The sequence below is a fragment of the Epinephelus fuscoguttatus genome, linkage group LG10 (genome assembly GCF_011397635.1).
Source record: "Epinephelus fuscoguttatus linkage group LG10, E.fuscoguttatus.final_Chr_v1".
Lineage (NCBI taxonomy): Eukaryota > Metazoa > Chordata > Actinopteri > Perciformes > Serranidae > Epinephelus > Epinephelus fuscoguttatus.
Genome location: NC_064761.1, coordinates 33,596,890 through 33,617,660, shown reverse-complemented (window position 1 = coordinate 33,617,660; position 20,771 = coordinate 33,596,890). Strand labels below are relative to the sequence as shown.

The 20,771-nt window shown below is 39.5% G+C and overlaps 4 protein-coding genes across 8 annotated transcripts; 2 read left to right on the top strand and 2 right to left on the bottom strand.

The window, feature by feature from the left end:
• The first annotated feature begins 545 nt into the window (after window positions 1–545).
• On the top strand, window positions 546–6,609 carry LOC125896355 (nuclear receptor 2C2-associated protein). Of its 2 annotated transcripts, XM_049588846.1 has the most exons (5): window positions 548–730; window positions 905–995; window positions 5,459–5,564; window positions 5,724–5,791; window positions 6,245–6,609. In XM_049588846.1, the coding sequence occupies exons 1-5, from the start codon at window positions 693–695 to the stop codon at window positions 6,365–6,367; spliced, it is 426 nt and encodes a 141-aa protein (XP_049444803.1). In that variant the 5' UTR covers window positions 548–692; the 3' UTR covers window positions 6,368–6,609. The 2 variants fall into 2 exon arrangements, 1 of the variants encoding a protein (XP_049444803.1); XR_007450249.1 differs by lacking the exon at window positions 6,245–6,609 and having other exon boundaries at window positions 546–730; window positions 5,431–5,564; window positions 5,724–5,797.
• Window positions 6,610–6,691: 82 nt separating this feature from the next.
• On the bottom strand, window positions 6,692–11,398 carry rfxank (regulatory factor X-associated ankyrin-containing protein). 3 transcript variants are annotated; one of them, XM_049588843.1, is made up of 9 exons: window positions 11,199–11,398; window positions 10,534–10,638; window positions 10,270–10,380; window positions 10,093–10,158; window positions 9,385–9,485; window positions 8,908–9,033; window positions 8,678–8,744; window positions 7,160–7,240; window positions 6,692–7,067 (listed from the first exon to the last, which is right to left on the bottom strand). In XM_049588843.1, the coding sequence occupies exons 2-9, from the start codon at window positions 10,631–10,633 to the stop codon at window positions 7,015–7,017; spliced, it is 705 nt and encodes a 234-aa protein (XP_049444800.1). In that variant the 5' UTR covers window positions 10,634–10,638; window positions 11,199–11,398; the 3' UTR covers window positions 6,692–7,014. The 3 variants fall into 3 exon arrangements, with proteins under 3 accessions (XP_049444800.1, XP_049444799.1, XP_049444797.1); XM_049588842.1 differs by lacking the exon at window positions 11,199–11,398 and adding an exon at window positions 10,741–10,970 and having other exon boundaries at window positions 10,534–10,662; XM_049588840.1 differs by lacking the exon at window positions 11,199–11,398 and adding an exon at window positions 10,741–10,968.
• On the top strand, window positions 10,972–16,652 carry borcs8 (BLOC-1 related complex subunit 8). 2 transcript variants are annotated; one of them, XM_049588844.1, is made up of 6 exons: window positions 10,972–11,162; window positions 11,383–11,495; window positions 13,337–13,401; window positions 13,494–13,601; window positions 14,368–14,459; window positions 15,904–16,652. In XM_049588844.1, the coding sequence occupies exons 1-5, from the start codon at window positions 11,126–11,128 to the stop codon at window positions 14,435–14,437; spliced, it is 393 nt and encodes a 130-aa protein (XP_049444801.1). In that variant the 5' UTR covers window positions 10,972–11,125; the 3' UTR covers window positions 14,438–14,459; window positions 15,904–16,652. The 2 variants fall into 2 exon arrangements, with proteins under 2 accessions (XP_049444801.1, XP_049444802.1); XM_049588845.1 differs by lacking the exon at window positions 14,368–14,459.
• Window positions 14,596–20,512, bottom strand: tmem221 (transmembrane protein 221). Its single transcript, XM_049588839.1, has 3 exons — window positions 19,940–20,512; window positions 16,490–16,575; window positions 14,596–15,666 (listed from the first exon to the last, which is right to left on the bottom strand). The coding sequence occupies exons 1-3, from the start codon at window positions 20,239–20,241 to the stop codon at window positions 15,137–15,139; spliced, it is 918 nt and encodes a 305-aa protein (XP_049444796.1). The 5' UTR covers window positions 20,242–20,512; the 3' UTR covers window positions 14,596–15,136.
• Window positions 20,513–20,771: the final 259 nt, after the last annotated feature.

The following is a 20,771-nucleotide window of genomic DNA, read 5'->3' as shown; positions in this document are numbered from 1 at the left end:
CAGGAGTTCTCCATCTGCAATAAGCCACGTGCCAAACACAGGCTCACGCACACACACACATTTGGTCTACTGTGTTATTGCTTCCCTGGTTATGAAAGACAGGAATATGCTTACTAATAAATCTCATGCTGGCATTGCTTCTTTTATGGGATTATCCAATCTGCTGTGAATCAACAAAATCATTTGCAGCTTTATCTCAGCACACATGTAGCATTTAAAGATGTCCTTCCTCTATAATGTTTCATTTGAAGGTTGCAATCGGTTATAGCAGATCAATTCACCTCTTGTGAGGCCCAGTGTCTGTAGTCCTCCCTTCCTAATCGATTCTTATCTCCCTGACCTTTGTGTCTCCTGTAGACAACACTGAGACATTCAGGGACAAACATGGAGGAAAACAGCACGTAGTGTGTTACTGGCCAGACTACTGGGCACACAAATTAGAAAGAGTCGAATTAAAGTTAATGTTTTCTGCTCTTAATTATTAATTTTGAACCGCCGAGGACCTCAGATGAAGATGAGAAGACCTTACCTTCAGTTGGGTAGCAACACCGCCATTTAATAGTTGGACGGAACGCGGCCGCCATCTTGTGGCGGGAAGAGGAACCGCTACCTAGGCGTATACGTCACTGTCGCAAAAAAAGCACAGAGCGGCCGCTACGCTTTACGGTAGTTTGTGATTTAAAAATTTAGACATGGCAGCCTCGTTGATTTGCAGCGAAACTCAAAGCAGGTAAATAACAACTCAAAATGAATGAAGTTTACTCATGAAGACGTAACCAACGGACTTATCTGTCACGTTTAAACAGCTGTCTCTCATTAGTCCAACACAAAACGACTCGTTATTCTGCATGTCATCCTCCTGTTAGCTAGTAGCTGTGTTAACTGGGATTTTTGTCTCTCCCAGGGTGAGTTCAGTGCTAAACAGAGATGTGAAGCAGTACGGGAAGAAGTACATGTTTGACTGCAACGAAGAGACGTGCTGGAACTCAGACCAGGTAAAACTACAGCACCATTATACATACTGTATGTATACTGTATGCAGGGGCGTATACATTCACCGGCCACTTCATTAGGTACACCTGTTAAACTGCTCGTTAACGCACATAGATAATCAGCCAATCACGTGGCAGCAACTCAATGTATTTAGGCATGTAGACGTGGTCAGGATGACCTGCTGAAGTTCAAGCCGAGCATCAGAATGAGGAAGAAAGGTGATTTAAGTGACTTTGAATGTGGCATGGTTGTTGGTGCCAGACTGGTCTGAGTATTTCAGACACTGCTGATCTACTGGGATTTTCACACACACACAACCATCTCTAGGGTTTACAGAGGATGGTCCCAAAAAGAGAAAATATCCAGTGTGCTGCAGTTTTCTGGGTGACATACTTATTTATATACATATTCCAAATAAACTATAATAAACTGTTAAAATAGTTTCATTCATAATTTCTCATTTTCTTTGGTATTTTTTATGATATACAGACGTACAGTGGCTAATGTCTATGTTAATTTTATACAATGTAAAGTCTCTGATTATGTGACGAGACAATATGTGCACAATGGTATGTACTCATATACTGGAAACTGTAGTTTCCAGTATATTTCGTAGTTTATTACAACAGGAAGTGATAATACCTAAACTGCAACTTTAAAATGCTACTTTAATGTTTACAGTCTGTACTTAAACTTCTCACAAAATTGCAAAATGTTCTACAAAAATGTATTAGTTATCTCAATGTTTAAGCCAAATCCAACTACCTGTTACATCAAAATCCATATTTATTCCAGTACCCTTTACACTCGGCACTATTGTCTATACTGTTGATAAATTTCAGTGTCTTGTTTTTACAGAGTGTTGTGGGAGCTACTTTGAAAGCACAGCTTTGCTTCACACTTCTACTACTACTACAAAGCTACCAGAGGGAGAAGTTTAGCTTGGTTATCTAAAACTTATGAATTATAGTTCAAACTACTTTGTAAAAAATATCAAATTGACAAAGTGCATGTGATACTAAATGATAATAAAATATAATACAGAAAAAGATGGAGGCCAGCAAATGTGACACTCGGTTTAGTTTATTACAAAAAGTGCCCACTTGTTTACAGGTCATACATAATCCAAACAAATAAAATAAAATAGCCCAATATTCATGGGAAAGTGTAGGAATGTCAGCTTTGGTTTTGTATATCATGTCAATCAGTCAGACACCAGCCTTCAGAGACTAGAGTCTCTGAAGGCTGGATGTGGGGTTAATGCACAAAGCAGGATTACTGAGTTAGCCAGGTAACTTCTAAAATAGCAGGCAACAACTTCTCTGAACATTTGGTTATAAATGGCAATAAATACTTATGACTAACTGTTGTCAAGGGGGGTTAAATTAAGCAATGAAAAACAATCCTCTCATTTTATGGCCCAAAAAAGGTCTGCTAGTTTAATCACATGTAGTTCACTACTCTTCAACACTATATAAACCTGTACATGGTAGTCAAATATTGGTTTGTCTTGTTTAACTTTGTTGTCCTTGTTTTTGATTTTTTTGGCTGTTATATCTATTTCTGTGCAAGTACATTGAAAGCACACACTTACTTCGCCAATAAAGCTGTTCTGATTTAGTTATCTGAGATGGTCCTGAATCTTTCACTACATTTTGTTTTAATATTTTGCAGCTTTGAGGTGTTTTTTTAGCTGTTTTTTTCATGCATTGCATAATGGGAGACTAATGTACACTCGAGAATGGTGAATATAGTTCTGTTTTAGGAGTAGTATTACAAAAGTGGGAAAAAGACTCCACAGATTTATTTTGTGGTTGCAAAAGTTCTTTTGATGATACTTTTTTGAGTGAAGTAACGAGTATAAATGAGGTTATGGAAACTGAAATGAGAGTTGATGTAAATAATTGTAACTCATTTTTGAATGCAAATTTCTCTGTTGAAGAGGGAAAAAATGTTGTGGATAAATGCAAACGGAAAAAAGCCTCTGGAATTGATGAAATTTCGAATGAAATGTTGAAGTCGCCAAGATTGTTTGATGTGTTATATGAATTATTTCAGTCCTGTTTTGACAGTGGCATTATTCCGACACAGTGGCACAAGACTGTTATTAAATCTATTCCAAAATCTTCAAAGAATGATCCCAGACTGCCACTCAGCTACAGGGGAATAAGCCTAATTAGCTGTGTCTATAAATTGTACTCTTCACTTTTAAATAACAGACTTGTAGACCATCTTGAGAGGACAGATTTGCTTGTAGATGAACAAAACGGATTTAGACAATCCAGAGCATGTATTGATCATATATATGCAGTAACTTCCATTATATTTGAACGAATTAAGTTGAATAAGTCCACTTTTGTTTGCTTTATTGATTTTAAAAAGGCTTTCGACTGGATTAATAGGCAACTTCTTCAGTATAGGTTGTTAAATTCTGGTGTTAATGGAAAGTTTTATTATGCCATCAAGTCTCTTTATCAAGCACCTGTTGCCTGTGTTCAGGTTAATGAATATACAACTGGATGGTTTCCTCAAAAATATGGTGTGAAGCAGGGAGATGTTTGTCTCCAACATTGTTCTCCATTTATGTAAATGATTTAGCTCTTCAAATTAAAGCATGTAATTTGGGAGTTAAAGTTGAAGATCAAACTGTAGGAATATTATTATATGCGGATGACGTAGTTTTAATGGCAGAACATGAAAAAGATCTGCAGTTTATGCTGAACATTGTGGTGGAATGGTGCTGGAAATGGAGACTGGTGGTTAATGAAGACAAACACAAATAGTACACTTTAGGTGAAAATCGCTGTCTAGAAGTCCAGTTGTTTTTAATCTTGGTTCAATAGTGCTGTTATATACTGATCAATATAAATATCTTGGTATGACACTGGATGAGCACATGACATTTAGAGAGGCTGTTAGTGTGTTATCTCAGTCAGCAGGTAGAGCCTTGGGATCTGCGCTTAATAAAGTCAAATACTGTGGTAATCTGGGATTTCATACTCATACACAGCTCTACAGTTCATGTGTTTGTCAAATACTCAAGTTGTAATGCTGTGCACTATAGAGCTATTCGATCTTTTTTAGGAGTGCATAAATTAACTTCAGTTTTAGCTATTTGTGGAGATATGGGATGGGAACCTCCAAACATCAGACATAAATGTGAAATGCTTCGACTGTGGAATAGACTTGTAAGGATGTCAGATCAGAGACTCACTAAAAAGATTTTTATCTGGGACATTTTGCATGGTCATCCCTGGGCTAACGAGATGAAATCCTTATTTAATTTGAATTATTTTTCATTTATCTTTCATAACAGGTTACTTTGTAATATTCGAGAGTTAAAGAATAATATGTTTCCCAAGTATAAGGAAAAGTGGTCTGTTGATATATGGTATAAACCAAAATTACGAACTTACTGTCTCATAAAAAACTGTTATGATGTTGAAATGTATGTGAAGTATAACTTAAACAAAAGACAAAGATCATTATGTGCAGTTACGTTCAGGAACATTACCCTTGGCTTTAGAGACCGGCAGGTTTAATGCCATTCCAGAGGAGGACAGACTTTGTCAGGTGTGTGAGCTCGGTGAAATTGAGAGTGAGGTCCATTTTCTGCTTTGCTGTCTTGTTTATGAGGACTTGAGGGATGTACTTTTTATTAAAATGTCCTCTATTCATGCTGATTTCTTTTGGCTGGATGAGTATGAGAAACTTGAGTTGTGTTTTAGAAAGGGAATCTTTTTTGTTGCAGATTTTATTTGTAAAGCGTGGGAGAAAAGGCAGAATATTCTGTTTAAAGTCTGAGCTGTAAAAGGGGCTGTAATTATGTATGAAATGAAAAATAATAATAATAATAATAATATACACTGCAACTGTACTTTTTTTTGGTGTCTTATAAACCCATGAGGGTTGGGCACTTTGTGCATGACACGTAAATAAAAATAATCAATCAATCAATGTACAGCACAAACAAAAATTAAGTGCTCTCTATTATGCATACCAAGGGGTTGTAATGGTATGACATTTTCATGGTACGGTATTACATAATTATTCTAAGCATTATTATTATCAAATATATAAACATCAGATATATACTCAGGTTTTTTGTTGAACAGACACTTAATTGCTATAATTGAAACTTAAAAATATCTTTTAATCAATGTGTCAAAAGTCTCAATTTAGAAATTACTAAAGAAAAAGGTAAGGTTCTCTGTCTGGTTGCATTTTTTTTTTTTTTTTTTTTCAATATTGTAAATAAACAAATGCACGCGGTATCTTAACCGTCGACTTTCATACCATGGTACACTTTGAAACCCTTATACTGACTAACATTTAGTTAATTTTCCAGAGAACACACCACATATTCACACCCTACTTACAGTTCCTTTGTGGTATAGAACAGAGATGAACCTGAATGTTACACTCTACACTTCACAGTGAGTCATCAGCAGCTTGTCTCTGACAGGGTGAATGTCAGTGGGTGTTTCTGGAGTTCCCCCAATCTGTCAAGGTGTTGGAGTTGAAAGTCCAGTTCCAGGGAGGCTTCTCAGCAAAAACATGCAGACTACACGGTAAAACTCAGCCATTACATTTTCCAACTGTAAGCCTCAGCGCAAATTGTTTCCTGATGTGATTATCCATCGCTGACTCATTTTGGTGTTTCCTATTGCAGACGAGATGTTAGGTGTGACAAGATGAGGCGAATTAATTTCCACTTGTGCTTTCTGCAGGTTGCCCAAAAGATGAAGCCTTTACAGAGATCTGCCAGTTTTACCCAGAGGACGACAACTCTCTTCAGATATCCTTCAACTATTCGGCATCTGACAGTGGAGATTTAATTGATAATAATAAGGATTTTTAATTCAATGCCAAATTGGGGAGCAATATTTTAAAACGGCGAACTGTATATGTTATACAACATCATTATTTACTTGTGCTCAAGGTAGCTATACATTTTACATTTAACTCTGCAGTCAGCTGCATTAATATTAATTTAAAACCAGTGACGTGAGCCATAAATATCTTTCAGCTGAACAATACTGCTTTACTAGATAAATATTTTCACGAGATATCTGCTGTAATACAATAAAATTCAGCCTGTCAGTCTACACTGAGGCTCTACCTGTCACTCTGGGAACACAGTGTGTTTCCTGTTAGCGTCCTATCTGGCTCATAATAAGTATCAGACAATATTTTGCTGCACATGTTTTCATTACTGCCATGCTTATCTTTTCCTTAACTCCACACCCACAGCTTTCCCATACAGGAGGCCCCTGCAGTGGACAAAGTAAAAATAATGTTTGAGAATAGTGCCGACTTTTTCGGGAGGATTATTGTTTATTCCTTGGATGTCCTCGGGGAGAAAGCCTCATGACCATTTTTTAAAATGCTCTCGTGAGAGAGGAAGTGACTCCTGAGTACAGGACGCAGGATGGTGTGGTGGCACTTGGGAAACATGTCATCTGCTCTGCCACCTCATGAACTGATGTGTATGTGGCCTTTTTTGGTATGGAGGCTTTCAGGGATCTGTCAAGCCATCTCACTCGTCATTACTCCAACACAGAAGGCTTTGCATGGAGTCAGATTGATGTTTAATTGCAGATGTAACGGGTTTCTTGTGATTATAAACGCACTTGTAATCATACTCTACGCTTGTATTGTGCCTTTGAGTTGAAGCACCATTCCAGTGGAACACACAGTATAAAAATATTTTTATTAAAACATGTTTACAATCCTTTTTTGCTGTCCTTCAGCCAAACAAAATAATTTCTGCTGCTCAACGTTGCATTACAAGTTTTTGTACACTGTAGTACATACAATGTAATGCATTAATGGAATAAACCATTTCTAAAAAAACATGTAGTTTACCCAGTGTTAATGTCACTGGATATGAACCAGTCTATTACAATGACTTGTTATAGTGACAGACATCTCAGTCATCTCACCACCAGTAACAGCTGGTCGTAGATCTGAGATCAGCTGCGTCAAAGCGTTCTTTCCAGTTATTTATGTTTACTAGTGTCATGTGGGTGGCTTGTAGAGTTTCAGAATATGGTCCTCCAACACTTTCTGAACTGGGAAACAAAAGAAATGAAAATGTTAACTCAGCATTTTTTACAGCAGCCTCATAAAAGAACGTATTTGTTAGGTATAAGACAATACATACTCTTTTTGTGTCCAAGGGCAACAGCTAAGGCCATCGGACTGTAGCCAGAGTCAGACTCAATGGTCATGTCTGCTCCTTTGGCTTAAAGAACGTAGAGTAATATTAATTAATAAAGCATTCAAACAGAATGAATCATGATTTTAGATCAGGGGTGTCGAACTCAGTTTAGTTCAGGGGCCACATACAGTTCAGTTTGATCTCAACAACCCCTTCAAATTTTTCCTTTTTTTAGTGTAAAGAAAATCATTCCGAAAACATTCATCCATTTACAAATAAATGTCGAACAGCCCACGATACTCTAAGAAAAATATATGCAAATTCAACAGTGTCATTTTTATCACATTCAATCAGTCTACTACACTCTTTCATTACATGTGATTTTTTTTTTTATAATTTCCGACTAAAGTGGGAAAGCTATTGAAGAAGCAGGTTAAGTCATCCCTTGCCTTATAAACCATTTACAATCAGCAGCAGGGTTCCACTAATATTGTTTTAAGACAGTCATCATGCAGATTATTTTGGACTGAAGCTGCTGGTTGACAAGATTTTGCAAAATGTTCACTATCTTTAAATCTGACCACAGAAAGTGTTCATTGTTTTTCCAGAGAACTGTATTTTGGTCAGGATGGAAAAGCCTCTGAGGCAGCATTTTAAATATGGTAAGTATGGTATGCTTTACATCCTGTTTTTCTCTCCATCATGATGACACAGGCTGAGTACCTTGTGTTGCACCAACTCAGGCAGCGACCGTATGTATGGTATGGTATGGTATGGTAAATATGTTTTATTGATGTTTTATTGATTTTCAATGTTTTTAATCCCACAACAAAAATACAAAAAAATGTATATTTGACATCAATTCAGTCATTCCTCTCCTGACTTTTACTATACTCAAACAAATGTAGAAAGAAAGAGGAGGAAAGGAAATAAAAAAGAAAAGAAAACATCTGTAAGTGCTACATTTAAAGGCACCACTTTATTCTTTACCCTGGGGGTCCTGTAGCAAATCAAAAAAAGTCCAAAAAGGAACTCCATGTCTTAATAAAGGTTTGAGAGGACCCTTTGTGTGTGTATTGATTTTCTCTATCTTTAAGAAATACATGACATCCCTGACCCAATGAGAAAAGGATGGGGGAGCATGTTGCTTCCAGTTTAGAAGGATCAAACGTCTTGCCAGGAGAGTGGTGAAAGCTTTAACCCCGTGGGCTTTTATTATGTGGTAAGACAGCACGGGATTCCTTCAAAGTGAGACCAAGAAGTGCACAGACTAGGTTGGGGTCCAACTGGGTTTCAAACATCTCACTGAAGGCTTTAAAAATACTTATCCAGAGGGTGGAGAGGTGTGGACATAACCAATACATAAGCATTAAGTCTGCTGACTGGCCTCTACATCGAGAGCAACAATATTAAGTGTGCAAAGTCATCTAGAGGACCGCATTGGGCCCTTTGGCAGGCCGGTTCTAGCCTCTGGACCATATGTTTGACACCCCTGCCTTAGATCATAAATGTGCATTGTACCTAGGAGTGCCTCCACACACTTGATGTGGTTCCCTCTGACAGCATAGAGAAGAGGAGTTCCACCGTTCTGAGAAAGAAATACAAGAATGTTAAGTAAAAACAAAAACAAATGTACTTACATGTTTAATAGATGTTTTCAACCATCTTAACATTGTGTGTTGGTTTGCCATAACTAATTTATCTGATGAACTTGTGATGACATGTCAGACATAAAGAAAGTCATGATGTACCCAGTCATAGGTGTTAATGTCTACTCCATGTCTGAGGAGAGACTCAACAATGTCCACGTAACCTCCAGAGCTGGCCAGTGTCAGAGCACTCTCCCGCTCCCTCGCTATTGTTTTGGGGTCTGCGCCCTGAAAAAAAAAGAAAACCCATATGTAACAGTTAGGTAGTGCATTTTGTCTACATGTGTGCAAGTCTTTGTGCACAGCAGCTGCTTACTTCTTTTTTCTAATATCTTTTATTGAGCAGATGGAATCCACATGTAGCCCACATCTGCATTTAAGGCTCATTTTTCTAATTACAGTTCTGCATGGTATCCTGACATTAATAATAGATCAAGTGTTGCAATAGGCACAAAGATAAAACTGAATAAGGCAGTAAAAAATTAAGTGCAATTACATCCACATGAAATTATAAAGGAGAACAATAACAAGCTGACCATTATCCCCACAATCACAGGTCAGCAGTCGCTTACTTCTAACCTTTTCCAAGAGAAAATCCACCATTGCTTTTTCTCCAAACGCTGCTGCCCACATGAGAGGCGTAAAGCCCCGCTCGTCCTGTTTGCTGAGCAGTGAGCTGTCTGCAACATAAAGCAGGAGTTTTGTTCAATTCAGTGTCAGACAGTGTAAAACTTCAATTAAAAGCCAAGTCCCAATTAAACACCTAGTCTCTTTTACTAGCCCAGTGTGGCTACACATTTTGACAAATAAAGGCCTGTCTCGATTAGACGCCTGGTCTGGTTGTCTAGCAGTTATTTGGATGTTGTTGGCTGCCTCAAATTATGAGTTATCCTGTAAGTTATTCATATTCCTTTAGTCCATAAGGGTCCTCAGATCAAAAGAATAAAAAGGGTTTTTCATAAAGATTAATCCATGTTGTGAGTATTGTTTTAACAGCAGGATAAAGTGGTGTTTTGTGGGTGCCGGATGCTGTCAGAGCTAGATCAAATGAATGATTCATAACTGATATATATTATCGGCAAGTAATAATCATACTGATTTAAATAAACAATGTGATTGTATTTCCTGGTCTTTGCTGAGCAACAATTTTGTGTGAAAAGACTTAAAGGCCTGTCCCAAATATAAGCCGATCGATTTCAGTGATTTAAACAAATCAATAACTAGCTATTAAGTGAAGTTTTACGATAATTTGCATCCTGTTATCCTGCTGTGACACAGATTCCTCACCTTTACTCAGGTGTGCAGCCACTTGTGAAACCTCGCCTTGCGCTGCCAGCTGGTGTATGGACAGAGCTGATGGTGAAAAAATTCTTATAACTCCATTATGAAAATACAATGCTTGTCAAACACACACACACACTTCTGTCAGCACTTCACCACCACAGCATGTTCACCAGTACTTACAGTCTAGTGTTGCTGGGCGCACTGTAACCTCATTCCCACGCTGCTTGTTGGTCAGAGTGGTGGAGTGTATGAACAAACCCTCTTCATCCACATCCATGTTTTCTGGAGACACTAACACACACAGGTGAATCACAACCATGTCCAGGTTTGCTTATTTTAACACTCCACACATCGAGTGGCAGCAGAAAAACATAACATGTCAGGAAAGTGATCACACGCTGGAAACTTTTACTAAAAGACAGAATATATAAGAGGCACAGATACCATTGGACCTCTCATCTCTGGACTCGGAGGGACAAACATTAGCGTTAGATGACCGATTATTTTGGCTTTCTGCAACCTCTTCATCACCTCTGGCCTCCATGATCACTGCAACATAAAACAAGACATATGCTACTAAATATTATGGTCCTACCCTCAAGAAAAAGTAGCCACAATTAGTTTATGGAGCAAATGACATCGTCCACTCACCACATCCAGCCTCACAGTCTAATCTGCGCTAACTTCCTTCTGGGCAAACTGAAAGTGAATTATCTCGAGTGGCACCGTGGGTCCCGCAGACCATCCCAGTGTGCCGAAACACATCACTTATCGCTCAGTTGATTAGCTATTTAACAAATCAATTAATTCTTTAAATAAGGAAATGAAGACACGTTTGATTCAACCCGCGTAACACATCACAGCGCTTGGCACTCTTTGAAGGAAGAACTGATTTTTCATGATCGATATTTCCGTCCGGAACATTAACGTGTGGCACATGACAACAAAAATACGGAAGAGGCTACAATCACCTGACACAACTCGCGTATAGCACCATTGTGTTATCCGTTTCTGACTGTGATTACCAGCCGACACAATGGAGGACCAGGAGATGCAGCTGAAAGTTAGACGAGGTAATTATTAGCAAGATAAATAAAACTACAACTCACCTCATTGTTGCCTTTCAACGCTGCAGCTAAGCTAGTTAGCACATTAGCCGCTAAGCTAACGCGATTTTAGCACTGTGTTTACTTCGCTTTTTGTCCGTGTCCCATGCTGCTGGATGTTTTCTCCGTTTATTCTAACGCAAGTCGTGTTGTCTGAATATTTATTTGTAATTCTTTGACTCTGTAGTGACCGACAAATTCACGGAGAGCATGTACGTGCTGGCTAACGAGCCGTCGGTGGCTCTCTACAGACTGCAGGAACACGTCAGACGGTCGCTGCCTGAGCTGGTGCAACACAAGGTACTCAGCCTGTGTCATCATGATGGAGAGAAAAAACTGAATGTAAAGCCACTAGAAAATTAAAGAAATAGTGCAAACATACAAACATACTTGGCACAATATGGTGTAACAACATTATATCAGTGTTTGCTGCCCAGAGCATTTGGCAAGCTAATGCTATGTCCTAAGATTTGACAGTGAATGACAACTTTAGCAACTAATCCAAAAGCTGTAAAGGGTGGGGAAAAAAGTCAGAAACTGACAACTGCAACCAAACCCAATAAAAATATTACAACCAAATGACACAAACATTCCTGACAGGAATATTTGTATTAAAAATCAAGCAACTGTGGATGCCACAAAATAATGGATGGCTCATATTCACTCTAATAATGTACACTGTAAACAAAACAAGACCTGCTCCTTGTTATATCTTTAGATGACATCACACACATGCCTCTGCCCTTCAATTAAAGGTCAGAAATTGCTAAATTAATTAGTTAAAACTGAGGCACTATTGAGGGTAAGTAGCAGCCAGGGTAAGAGACTACAGCATGAATCAGAGGGTTTGTTTGCACCGCCATGAGTCCAGGTGAGAGAGGTTTAGGTTAACATCACCGATCAGGGTGGTTAATTGCTCCAATTTAGTCATGAGGTGAGTTGGAAGCGAGTGCTGACACCTTTGGGGTCTGAGAGTCGCAAGGAGAGGGAGAGAGGAGGGAGGGCAGGAGGTATTGACCAGGTTGTTTTAAACAGAACACAAACTAACAATGAGTCAAATTTAATTGTGCTCATGAAATAAGTAATGGTACTGTAAGGAAGCGATTTTAATTCATCACGCAGCCCATTCTCAATGTAGTATGAAGGTGTGGGAGGTATGAGGGTCCCTGTGTGTATGCAATAAGTGCATACAAGCTTGTGTGGGTGAAGATTCAACATCTAATGTGATGAAACCATATATTACTGCATTATATGACTGGAGTAAATCATTTTTGTTTGTTTGGGTTTTTTAAGAAATGATATATAACACATGAAATGTACTGTATTCAGAACCATGCTCACTCAATAAAAGAAAAACAGGTATTTAAAAAAAAGTGAGGCACACAATAGTAAAGAAGTAACATGAATTCTGCTTGAACTTGTATTTTCTGTAATTGTGTTTGGGTGCTGTTATTACTCTCTGACGTCTTTTCAAGCATCAGAAGCTTTTGTGGTAGTTGTTTCAGTTGTCACCCAGGGTATCTGCATGTTCTTAAGAAGTCTTAAATTCAATTTTATAAATATTCAGGCCTTAAAAGTCATTAAATAGTCTTAAATTTGAATTTGTGAGGTCTCAGTTGCAACAAATATATTATCTAATTTCATCCATCCACCTTTTAATTTCTGTAAGACAAAAGCTCCTCTGTGCCATGAAAGTCCACATATATAATGTTACAAATCTTTAAACCTACCACTGAACCTAATTCTGTCCTTTTACTGTATACTTGCACTTAGCTGTTGGCCAAATTTAGATCTACATAACTCACTTCAATAACCACATTCCTACAGCAAACCTACATCTGCACCAGACTACATATGTACTACTGACTTTTTTAATTACCTGCTATGCTTGAATAAGAAAAACATGATTTGTCCAAAACTCAGTCTTAAATTTGGTTAAAATTATCTTGAAAAAGTCTTTAAAAGGCATTAAATTTAAGTGTGTGACACCCTGCATCCTCTTTAAGGCACAACATTAGTCTTAAAGAGTGTGTGTTTCGTGGTAAAACACATTGCTTTGCTGTCAACAGCTGTGGACAGCAACTACTAGTATAATGTGGTTTTCTCCTGAATATTTAATTGATGTGTTTTCTCTCACACAGACTGACATGCAGAGCTGGGAGGAGCAGAGTCAAGGTGCCATCTACACTGTAGAGTACGCATGCAGGTGAGCAGAAACATAGACAAACATATTTGCACAGCCCCACTACCATGTCATGGCTGTGAACACGTTCATTGATCTGTTGTTTTTTTTCGCAGCGCCGTGAAGAGCATGACGAACAGCAGCATGTATTTCAAAAACATTGACAGCCTCCTCCGTCAGGCCATCAGCATCAAGGAGCAGATTAGCAGCTCTCAAGGACGCAGGTAGGAGGCAGCAGTGAATACGCTGACTGAGACACGGTGATGATGTTCAAAGTGTGGAGGGGTGAAACATGAAAGAAGGTCATCTGATAAAAAGCAACAGAATGTGAAAATTTAGATGCACAGCTACACATGTTGAGCAAAGTTCTCAGTGGCTGTTATCTGACTCAACTTTTCTATAGAGGACACATGTTTATAGCTGCTCCAAAGTGTAAGCCCTCCAGCACTGCAGTGCCTGCGGGTGTGACATTTGAAAGGTTAAGTGTGACATAAGTACTATAACTCTGCAAAACTCAGTGCTTTTATCTCTTGAGTTTTTCGGTAATATTAGAGTGTTTGCGAAAATTCTTGAGTCATGTAGAGGAGGGATGGTCGTTATTGCAGCTGGTTTTTATGTACAGTTAACTTTCCAAACATTGACATACTTTATTTTTTCAATATTTAAACACACCCCTACACAATGTGTCAAGGATAAAAGAAAAGTGAAATAAGAGACATAAATGACTCAATGTCTGGAGTTTTGTCATGTTTGCATCCATTCTTTGCTCCACGTCACATCTTTAACCTTTGTTGTTTTTATTATTTTGGGACATCAGCTAATACAGCTTGTTTTTACCTTTCTGTTCATGCCACTTTATCACCCCAATAACTGCAAAATATTTATCAGACCTGTGCTAAACTCTTTTGTAGTTACTGGGAGCTTCATGTTTTCTGTTTTATTTGCCTGTGCTTATTATAATTTTTGTTTCCCACTGACCCTTGCATGAAGCTTACATGACGTGACCCCCTCTCCCAGTCCCCCTGTCTCTGCTGCACATGCCCCCACCACTTCCTCATGACCTCTGGACAGAGGTGTCCAAGGTTAGTATTTCCTCCAGACATGATATAATCACATTCAGGCCTGTATATTGACGAAACTGTTTGTTTGTTTGTATGTTTGTTTGTTTGTTTTCAGGTATTGAATGTGTATTTAAATGCCATTTAAAGTTTACAGGTGTTTGTGAACATTCTTTTAATGTCTTTTGTCAAAAAACATCCTACATTCAAACTGAATTATATTTTCTAAAGGTCATTAATTTATACTTGTTGTGGCATAATTTTGAACATTTAACAAAACACATTATGCACAAATATTTGGCAAAAAGCCACCATATACAGCAGAATAAAGTATTCACATTATTACATTGAACGCTATACATTTGTGATACTTGGGCAACACTGGTGTGTATAATGAAATTTAAATCAAGCTCATTCATTTAAAAAAAAAAACAATACAAATTATACAAAAGCTGTGCTCAATTTGTTTTTCATTTTGTTTTTTAAAATGCTTTACAATCTGAACAGAAGAAATCATTCAATGAAGGTGAAAACTTGAGTATGTTTTTCAGTCTGTGTCCCATGTCGTCCTCGTTCAGTCAGGATAAAAACATACGAACTGAAAGTTCTTCGTCTGTTTAAGATGACACTTGTGTTAGCAGTCCTCTTGCGATGCTTAAAGGTCATCAGTGTCTTTAACAACAAGCGCCGCTTCCTATAAGTCACACAAGAGTAGAGTCTTTTGCGGAAATCCCTGACTTGCGTGCGAGGACGCTCCTCATCTCGTTGTTTACCCCGTTCCAGGGTTTAGCCTGGGCCTGCAGTAAACCAGATTCAGTAGACAGAGTCCTGTGCATTCGGGGACAACTGCCGCCGCTGCTGTAGCCATCTTTATCACTAGCGTGGCCTTGGGAGCCTGTGGCAGGGGAGTACTGCTGTTGCTGGTATTGCTGCTGCCGGTAGGGGATGGGATGCTGGAGGTGAGACTGGGTTCGGTGCATGCGCGGCTTGTCCACGCCGATTTTGAGCTCGCAGTGTCGGGACACGGGAGTGGTGCTGCTGCCGTGGTCGTTCTGGTAGAGGGTGTCAAGGTGGTCGAGGTGGTCGTCGTGATAGCGCTTGGCAGTATGAGAAGCTTTGACCAGAGAGTGGATCACAAAGACCAGTAGGATTAAGATCCCAGAGGAGAGGACGCAAGCGCTTGCAATACCTGTCTCCACCTCAAATATGAGCAGCATGAAGATGGACATGGCTGCAAAGAGAGAGAAAAAGAGAGAATTCATATACACAGAAACACTTAATGACCAGCAAACGATGTTCATCTGTCTAATAACTTCACTTTACTTGTATCTAGGTTTACTGCACGATTATTTTCACATTCCTTTTTCAACATCACAGCAATGGATGCTTTACAAAAAAATCTCATTGTGTTGAAATGTCAGATAAAGGCTAGCTATTCTTAGCTGAGCTGTTCTATGTTTATCTCCAGGAAAAGGACCATGGACTCAGGCATGCTAAAGGAAGGAGGAGAAAAGCACGGCTCTGGCATGTGACGCGACTTCCTGAGCTGGCGGTGTTGCTCTTACAGTCCCTCGCTCCGCTACGTCTTGATTGAGGCCGGAGCGAGGTCACAAGGGCGACACCTCCTCATCACAATGGAGTGACTGCCTCCAGTGACCTCCCCCAGTACAAGCCGCTCAGTGGAACAGAGCGCCACAGCGCTGCCAGGTTCAGCATTAAAAACACTTAAGTCATGGACGCTGCTCAAAGAATGCATTGTTCTCGTGGACTCGCTGGACGGACCGGGGAGAGAGCAGCCGTGCTGGTTGTGCCTCTACTGTTGAAAATCAACTGCAGCGCCAATGTTTTGGACTCTAGTTTTCAGGGTTTTGTGAGTTTATTGTTAAACGATTAAGACCAAAAAGTACCCTGCATGCAAATTCTAAAAGCTTAACACACCTACAGAAGGAATGCAGCAACAGGTGCCCAGTTCTTCTCTTTATTTCAGAGTTAAATATATGAGACACCAGATTGAGCAACATGTTTTGAAAAGAAAATTGAGCTACTGTTCTCACCTGCCAAGTAGACAGAGACCCCGAGACAGAACAGTCCGATAGCCACGTGTCGCACAGCTCTGCTATCCAAAAGGAACCAGTCTGCTCTGTAGGAACAAATGTCACATGTTCATGTTTACACTTTAACACTGCTGCTTAATGAAGATAATTTTCTGTAACATAATTTCTGTGTTGACTCTTTTCTTTCGTCTTTTAATTTCCCCCCTAATAAGTTTGCATATCAGAACTCTGTGTACCCAAACACTTGATAACTGATTATCTGGGTAAGTGCAAGATATTTTGTAAAGCTCATTATTATTCACATTTTCTTGGAATGTCCCCTGTGTCAGTGGGGAGGTCCCGGGGTGTGCTGTTGGATTTGTAAACCGATGTGGGAAAGGGCCAGCGAGAGGCCGTGCGCTGGGTGCATAATGAGAGGAAGGCCATTGTTTAGACAGGATTCATAGGGGTTGAGGGGTGGGGGTCGGCCGGCAGCATTGCAGCACGGGCCTCTGCACTCTGACACATAAGGAAGGCCCTTTTATGCTTCTGAAACTGTGTTTTCTTTTAATGAAACTTGACGCAATCGACCAGGATCTGCTGTGGTTTACCAAGAACAATTAAAGAAGGTTGTGTGGGCATAGGAAGAAACACAGACTAAATACATATCATGTTTTTTTTTCCACTTATAGCAACAGTGTTGAGCAGTGTGAGACCAGAGAGTATGTGCCTATGTAGAACGCAGCACAATACAGTGCTGCAAAACAGAGGGCATTGATTACATTCTTGGGTTTATTTGAGGCTGTTCTTCATTCTGGTTTTGTTTTGCTCTGCCTTATATTGAAAGTTTACTTATTTAAATATATGGACAAATATACCACAAACTGCAGCCTTAAATATTAAAGGTTAAAATTGGAGTAAAGTTGAATTAACATCAGCTTAGTGTCAAGAAATGTTCAAAACAAGTTTGCCTCCTGTAGGATTTATGACATTGTATTGGATTGTATTACATAACATGAAGGGTGGGGGTTTTCCCGGTCATTTATTGCACCAAAACAAGTAGTTAAAGTGAAATTAGAGAGTGTTTGCTTCACAATGACACTTCCAGTACAGGGGAGGCTGGGGGTGGACGGCACATGTTCCACTCTGTCGTATCAGTCTGGCATAATTTATGTTAAAATATTCTAACCAGCAGCAAATAAAAGGATACAGTCTCAGCTATGAATACACATGTTTTAATGTACAAAAATGTTTTCCAAAGTTTGGTGATTTGTGATTGAAGTCATGATGTGCATTTACGCCAACCCGCCCCATCAGGGGGTTGGTGAGCACAGTGTTAAAATGGCATAGTTTCAATAAAATGAAGCTACCAATCAAACAATCCAAACAGGACCAGACAACATGGTCATTTAATTTAATATCTGCCCATTTGTTTTAATCAAACACCATTTTTAAGCAATTTATTTGAAGGAAGATCGAATTACTTTTGTCACTGACAATTCAAAATAAAACAATAAATGTGGTTTTTATCATTCAACATACTTTAATAAACTCAAAATACAGTTACGGTTACAGCTGTTTATTTTACAATTGCTAACCAGCCCCACTCTGATTTGACTCAACTTTGTGACAAAGTTATGTCCGTCAGTGACCATCACTCATCACAAACTTACAAATCTTACATCAAAATGTAGCTGATTCCTTTGTCTATTAACTAGAAATAACAGTTTTTCAATATCTTTATCTAACACAGATTTATAATACATCTAGTCCACAGGCCACTTTTTCCCTTTGATAGCTTACTATAAAACTGAAACGTCACCCTCACCAAAAAAGTTAGTGACTGTCAGATGTTTTAACGCATTCATACTTATAGGCTGTTCCACAATGGTACGATGTTGTGTGAGAGTAAGGTTCAGGGAAAGTTTTTCAATTTGTTTTAAAATTTAAGGTTTTTGAAAATTAACCATGAGTGTTATGTTGAATTTTCTAAACATTTAAAACTGTAGCCCTCTTTTTTTTCATTTCTCACCATCATGGTTCTGTGTTGCTTTAAGGTCATACACCAGATGTTTACCTAAAGGTATATATATGACCAAAAAAAAAAACATTGCAAACATTTTTTTTTATTTTACCAACTGGCATCATAATGCTTACCATAGAGGGTTAACATAGTAGATGGGTGTGGGTGAAGAAAGCAGCGGCATTGTAATGGGGGGGGAAATGGGAAAAGTTTGGTTTTGTTTGCATTTTTTTTTCTGATTAGTGCCATCACCACATCAAACTTGTAGGACAAAAGACTGAACTCAGAATGAAATAACAGTGGACACTCTTTAATAGCCCCTCTCATCTGTCAGAGGTGCAAAATGCTTTAGTCCGAGAATGCACTAGAAAATGACTCTAAACGCAACTAGAGCAGAGTGACTGATAGTGCTTCTGGAGCACCAACATACATTCACATATTTCGCCAAGAAAGCGAAATCAGAGTTTTAAAAAAGTTCCAAAGGTTGTGCTAAGCCCCGTTTCCACCAAGCAGTATGGTACAGTTCAGTTCAGTACGCTTTTTTTTCTGTTTCTACTGTAAAAAGTTGGGGATGGTACCAATGGAACCGTTCTGTACCATCCCCATCTTTGGTCCCCCCCCCTCTGTTGGGGTACGTAGCACACAGCTCTGGTGCTAAAAGGTGGAGCTGTGTGGATAAACGAGGAGGAAATACAGTGAGTGCTGGAGGAAGCAGTGAGTGACAACAACCCGGCCCACATTTAAGACTACTGTTTGCAGTGGAAACGCTGGGGTCTAGGTACCGTGTCTGAGGGGTTACTGTTGGTGCCAAAGCTACTATACTGAAAGCGTTTGGTGGAAACAGAGCTTTAGAGAGGCATGGATTGAGAGAGGAAGGGTCACACAGACACTGCTTATACATGGGGCCCAGAATTTGGTGCTACACCCCTGGAGGAAAGCAAATATTTTGATGTTACAGTTTTGTGTCTGTGACCTGCAAAGGACCAGAAAACAGCTGTGTGCCAACCAACCCTGGTCTCCCCTACTGTTAAAGCTATAATGTATTTTTACAGTAACTCAAGTAAACATGTGCTAACATTAGCCGCAAAAGCTATACTGTAACTACCTGGACTGAGCAAAGGTAACTTTATTGATTATGAATCCAACTTTTTATTATTATTATTATTTTATTTATTTAAACTGACATAGTCTTGCTTTAAAAGTCGCTTTCCTGCATAAGGGAAGTATTTCTGATACTGCAATTACCTGTTAAGTGATTATAGGTGTGTTGAAGCCTTCAATCGTCACCCAGCCCATCAGAACTGACCGGAACTATCTGTTCCTGAACTATTTGGATCAACAGCAGCATGATACAAGTGAGTGGAGCGGCTGACAGCGCAGACGCAGGTGTGTGTGTGGGTTTTTTTTAACCTGTGGTAAAAGAGGCGCGTTACATGCAGGCTAAATACCTTTCCGTGTCCTGCTCTCCTCTGCAGACCTCAGTAGAAAAGTAGCTGTGGAGCAGACACACCACCACAGAGCTTAGCTGCAGGGTGAGGGACAGCGCGGACAGCACCGTGGACACAGGCAGCAGCACGGCCCAGATATGAGCCGGGATGACCGAGGCTGTGGAGGGGGGAGACTCCTTCACTGCCGTCTGTTGAGACTGAAGCTGAAAAATCAAAATGACCGATAAAACAGACATAATAGCCGATAAAATCCCCAGTAGAGACAACACTATGAGAGACCGCTGGCTGTACTTGAGCGTCATCCTTATGGTGTAATCTCAGCAGGTCAGAATAAAAAGTTTCCCGATCCTTTGCACACTCTTCTTCCTCCTGCGATCCTAAACTCCCCAAAAGTGCGCTGGCATCGCAGCCTGAGCAAGATGTTCCCAGTCGGTCCTGTCTGGATGAATAGTTTCCTCCCCTGCATGGATTTTTGCAGGAGTTTGCCTGTTGTGGTCGCGCGCCCCGCTGCTCAGTCTGAGCATGTGATGTGCTTTAAATCCCCAGATTAAAAACTTCGCAACAACAATGGACTTTTTCTCTTGGATCCTCGGAAACAATGCGTTGACGCGCTCCTGGGAGAGGCAGAGCTCACTGACCGAGGACAATGAAACAGTGCAGCCCCATTGCAAAGTTAATAAAACCTGTTGTCTAATTAAACAGCATTTTTATAATGTGTGGAGTCAGTGCACATAAATCATACTAAAAAAGGGCCTAGTCCAAAATAACATCTGAAATCACTGAACCACCTTATGGATTGAATGCCATATTTCATTTCCTGCACTCATAGATT

What these genes read in the sequence shown, in the direction of transcription:
- borcs8 (XM_049588844.1), top strand. Translation starts at nt 11,126, where the DNA reads ATGGAGGACCAGGAGATGCAGCTGAAAGTTAGACGAG. An exon ending in GCAGCTGAAAGTTAGACGAG is followed by an intron (nt 11,163 to 11,382) that starts GTAATTATTAGC and finishes TTGACTCTGTAG; the next exon opens with TGACCGACAAATTCACGGAG. An exon ending in ACTGTAGAGTACGCATGCAG is followed by an intron (nt 13,402 to 13,493) that starts GTGAGCAGAAAC and finishes TTTTTTTCGCAG; the next exon opens with CGCCGTGAAGAGCATGACGA.
- rfxank (XM_049588843.1), bottom strand. Translation starts at nt 10,633, where the DNA reads ATGGAGGCCAGAGGTGATGAAGAGGTTGCAGAAAGCCAAAATAATCGG. An exon ending in GCGCCCAGCAACACTAGACT is followed by an intron (nt 10,159 to 10,269) that starts GTAAGTACTGGT and finishes TTTCACCATCAG; the next exon opens with CTCTGTCCATACACCAGCTG. An exon ending in ACATTAACACCTATGACTGG is followed by an intron (nt 8,745 to 8,907) that starts GTACATCATGAC and finishes TTTCTTTCTCAG; the next exon opens with AACGGTGGAACTCCTCTTCT.
- tmem221 (XM_049588839.1), bottom strand. Translation starts at nt 20,241, where the DNA reads ATGACGCTCAAGTACAGCCAGCGGTCTCTCATAGTGTTGTCTCTACTG. An exon ending in GGAGAGCAGGACACGGAAAG is followed by an intron (nt 16,576 to 19,939) that starts GTATTTAGCCTG and finishes TTGTTCCTACAG; the next exon opens with AGCAGACTGGTTCCTTTTGG. An exon ending in GGTCTCTGTCTACTTGGCAG is followed by an intron (nt 15,667 to 16,489) that starts GTGAGAACAGTA and finishes CTCTCTTTGCAG; the next exon opens with CCATGTCCATCTTCATGCTG.
- LOC125896355 (XM_049588846.1), top strand. Translation starts at nt 693, where the DNA reads ATGGCAGCCTCGTTGATTTGCAGCGAAACTCAAAGCAG. An exon ending in TGCAGCGAAACTCAAAGCAG is followed by an intron (nt 731 to 904) that starts GTAAATAACAAC and finishes TGTCTCTCCCAG; the next exon opens with GGTGAGTTCAGTGCTAAACA. An exon ending in AAAAACATGCAGACTACACG is followed by an intron (nt 5,565 to 5,723) that starts GTAAAACTCAGC and finishes TGCTTTCTGCAG; the next exon opens with GTTGCCCAAAAGATGAAGCC.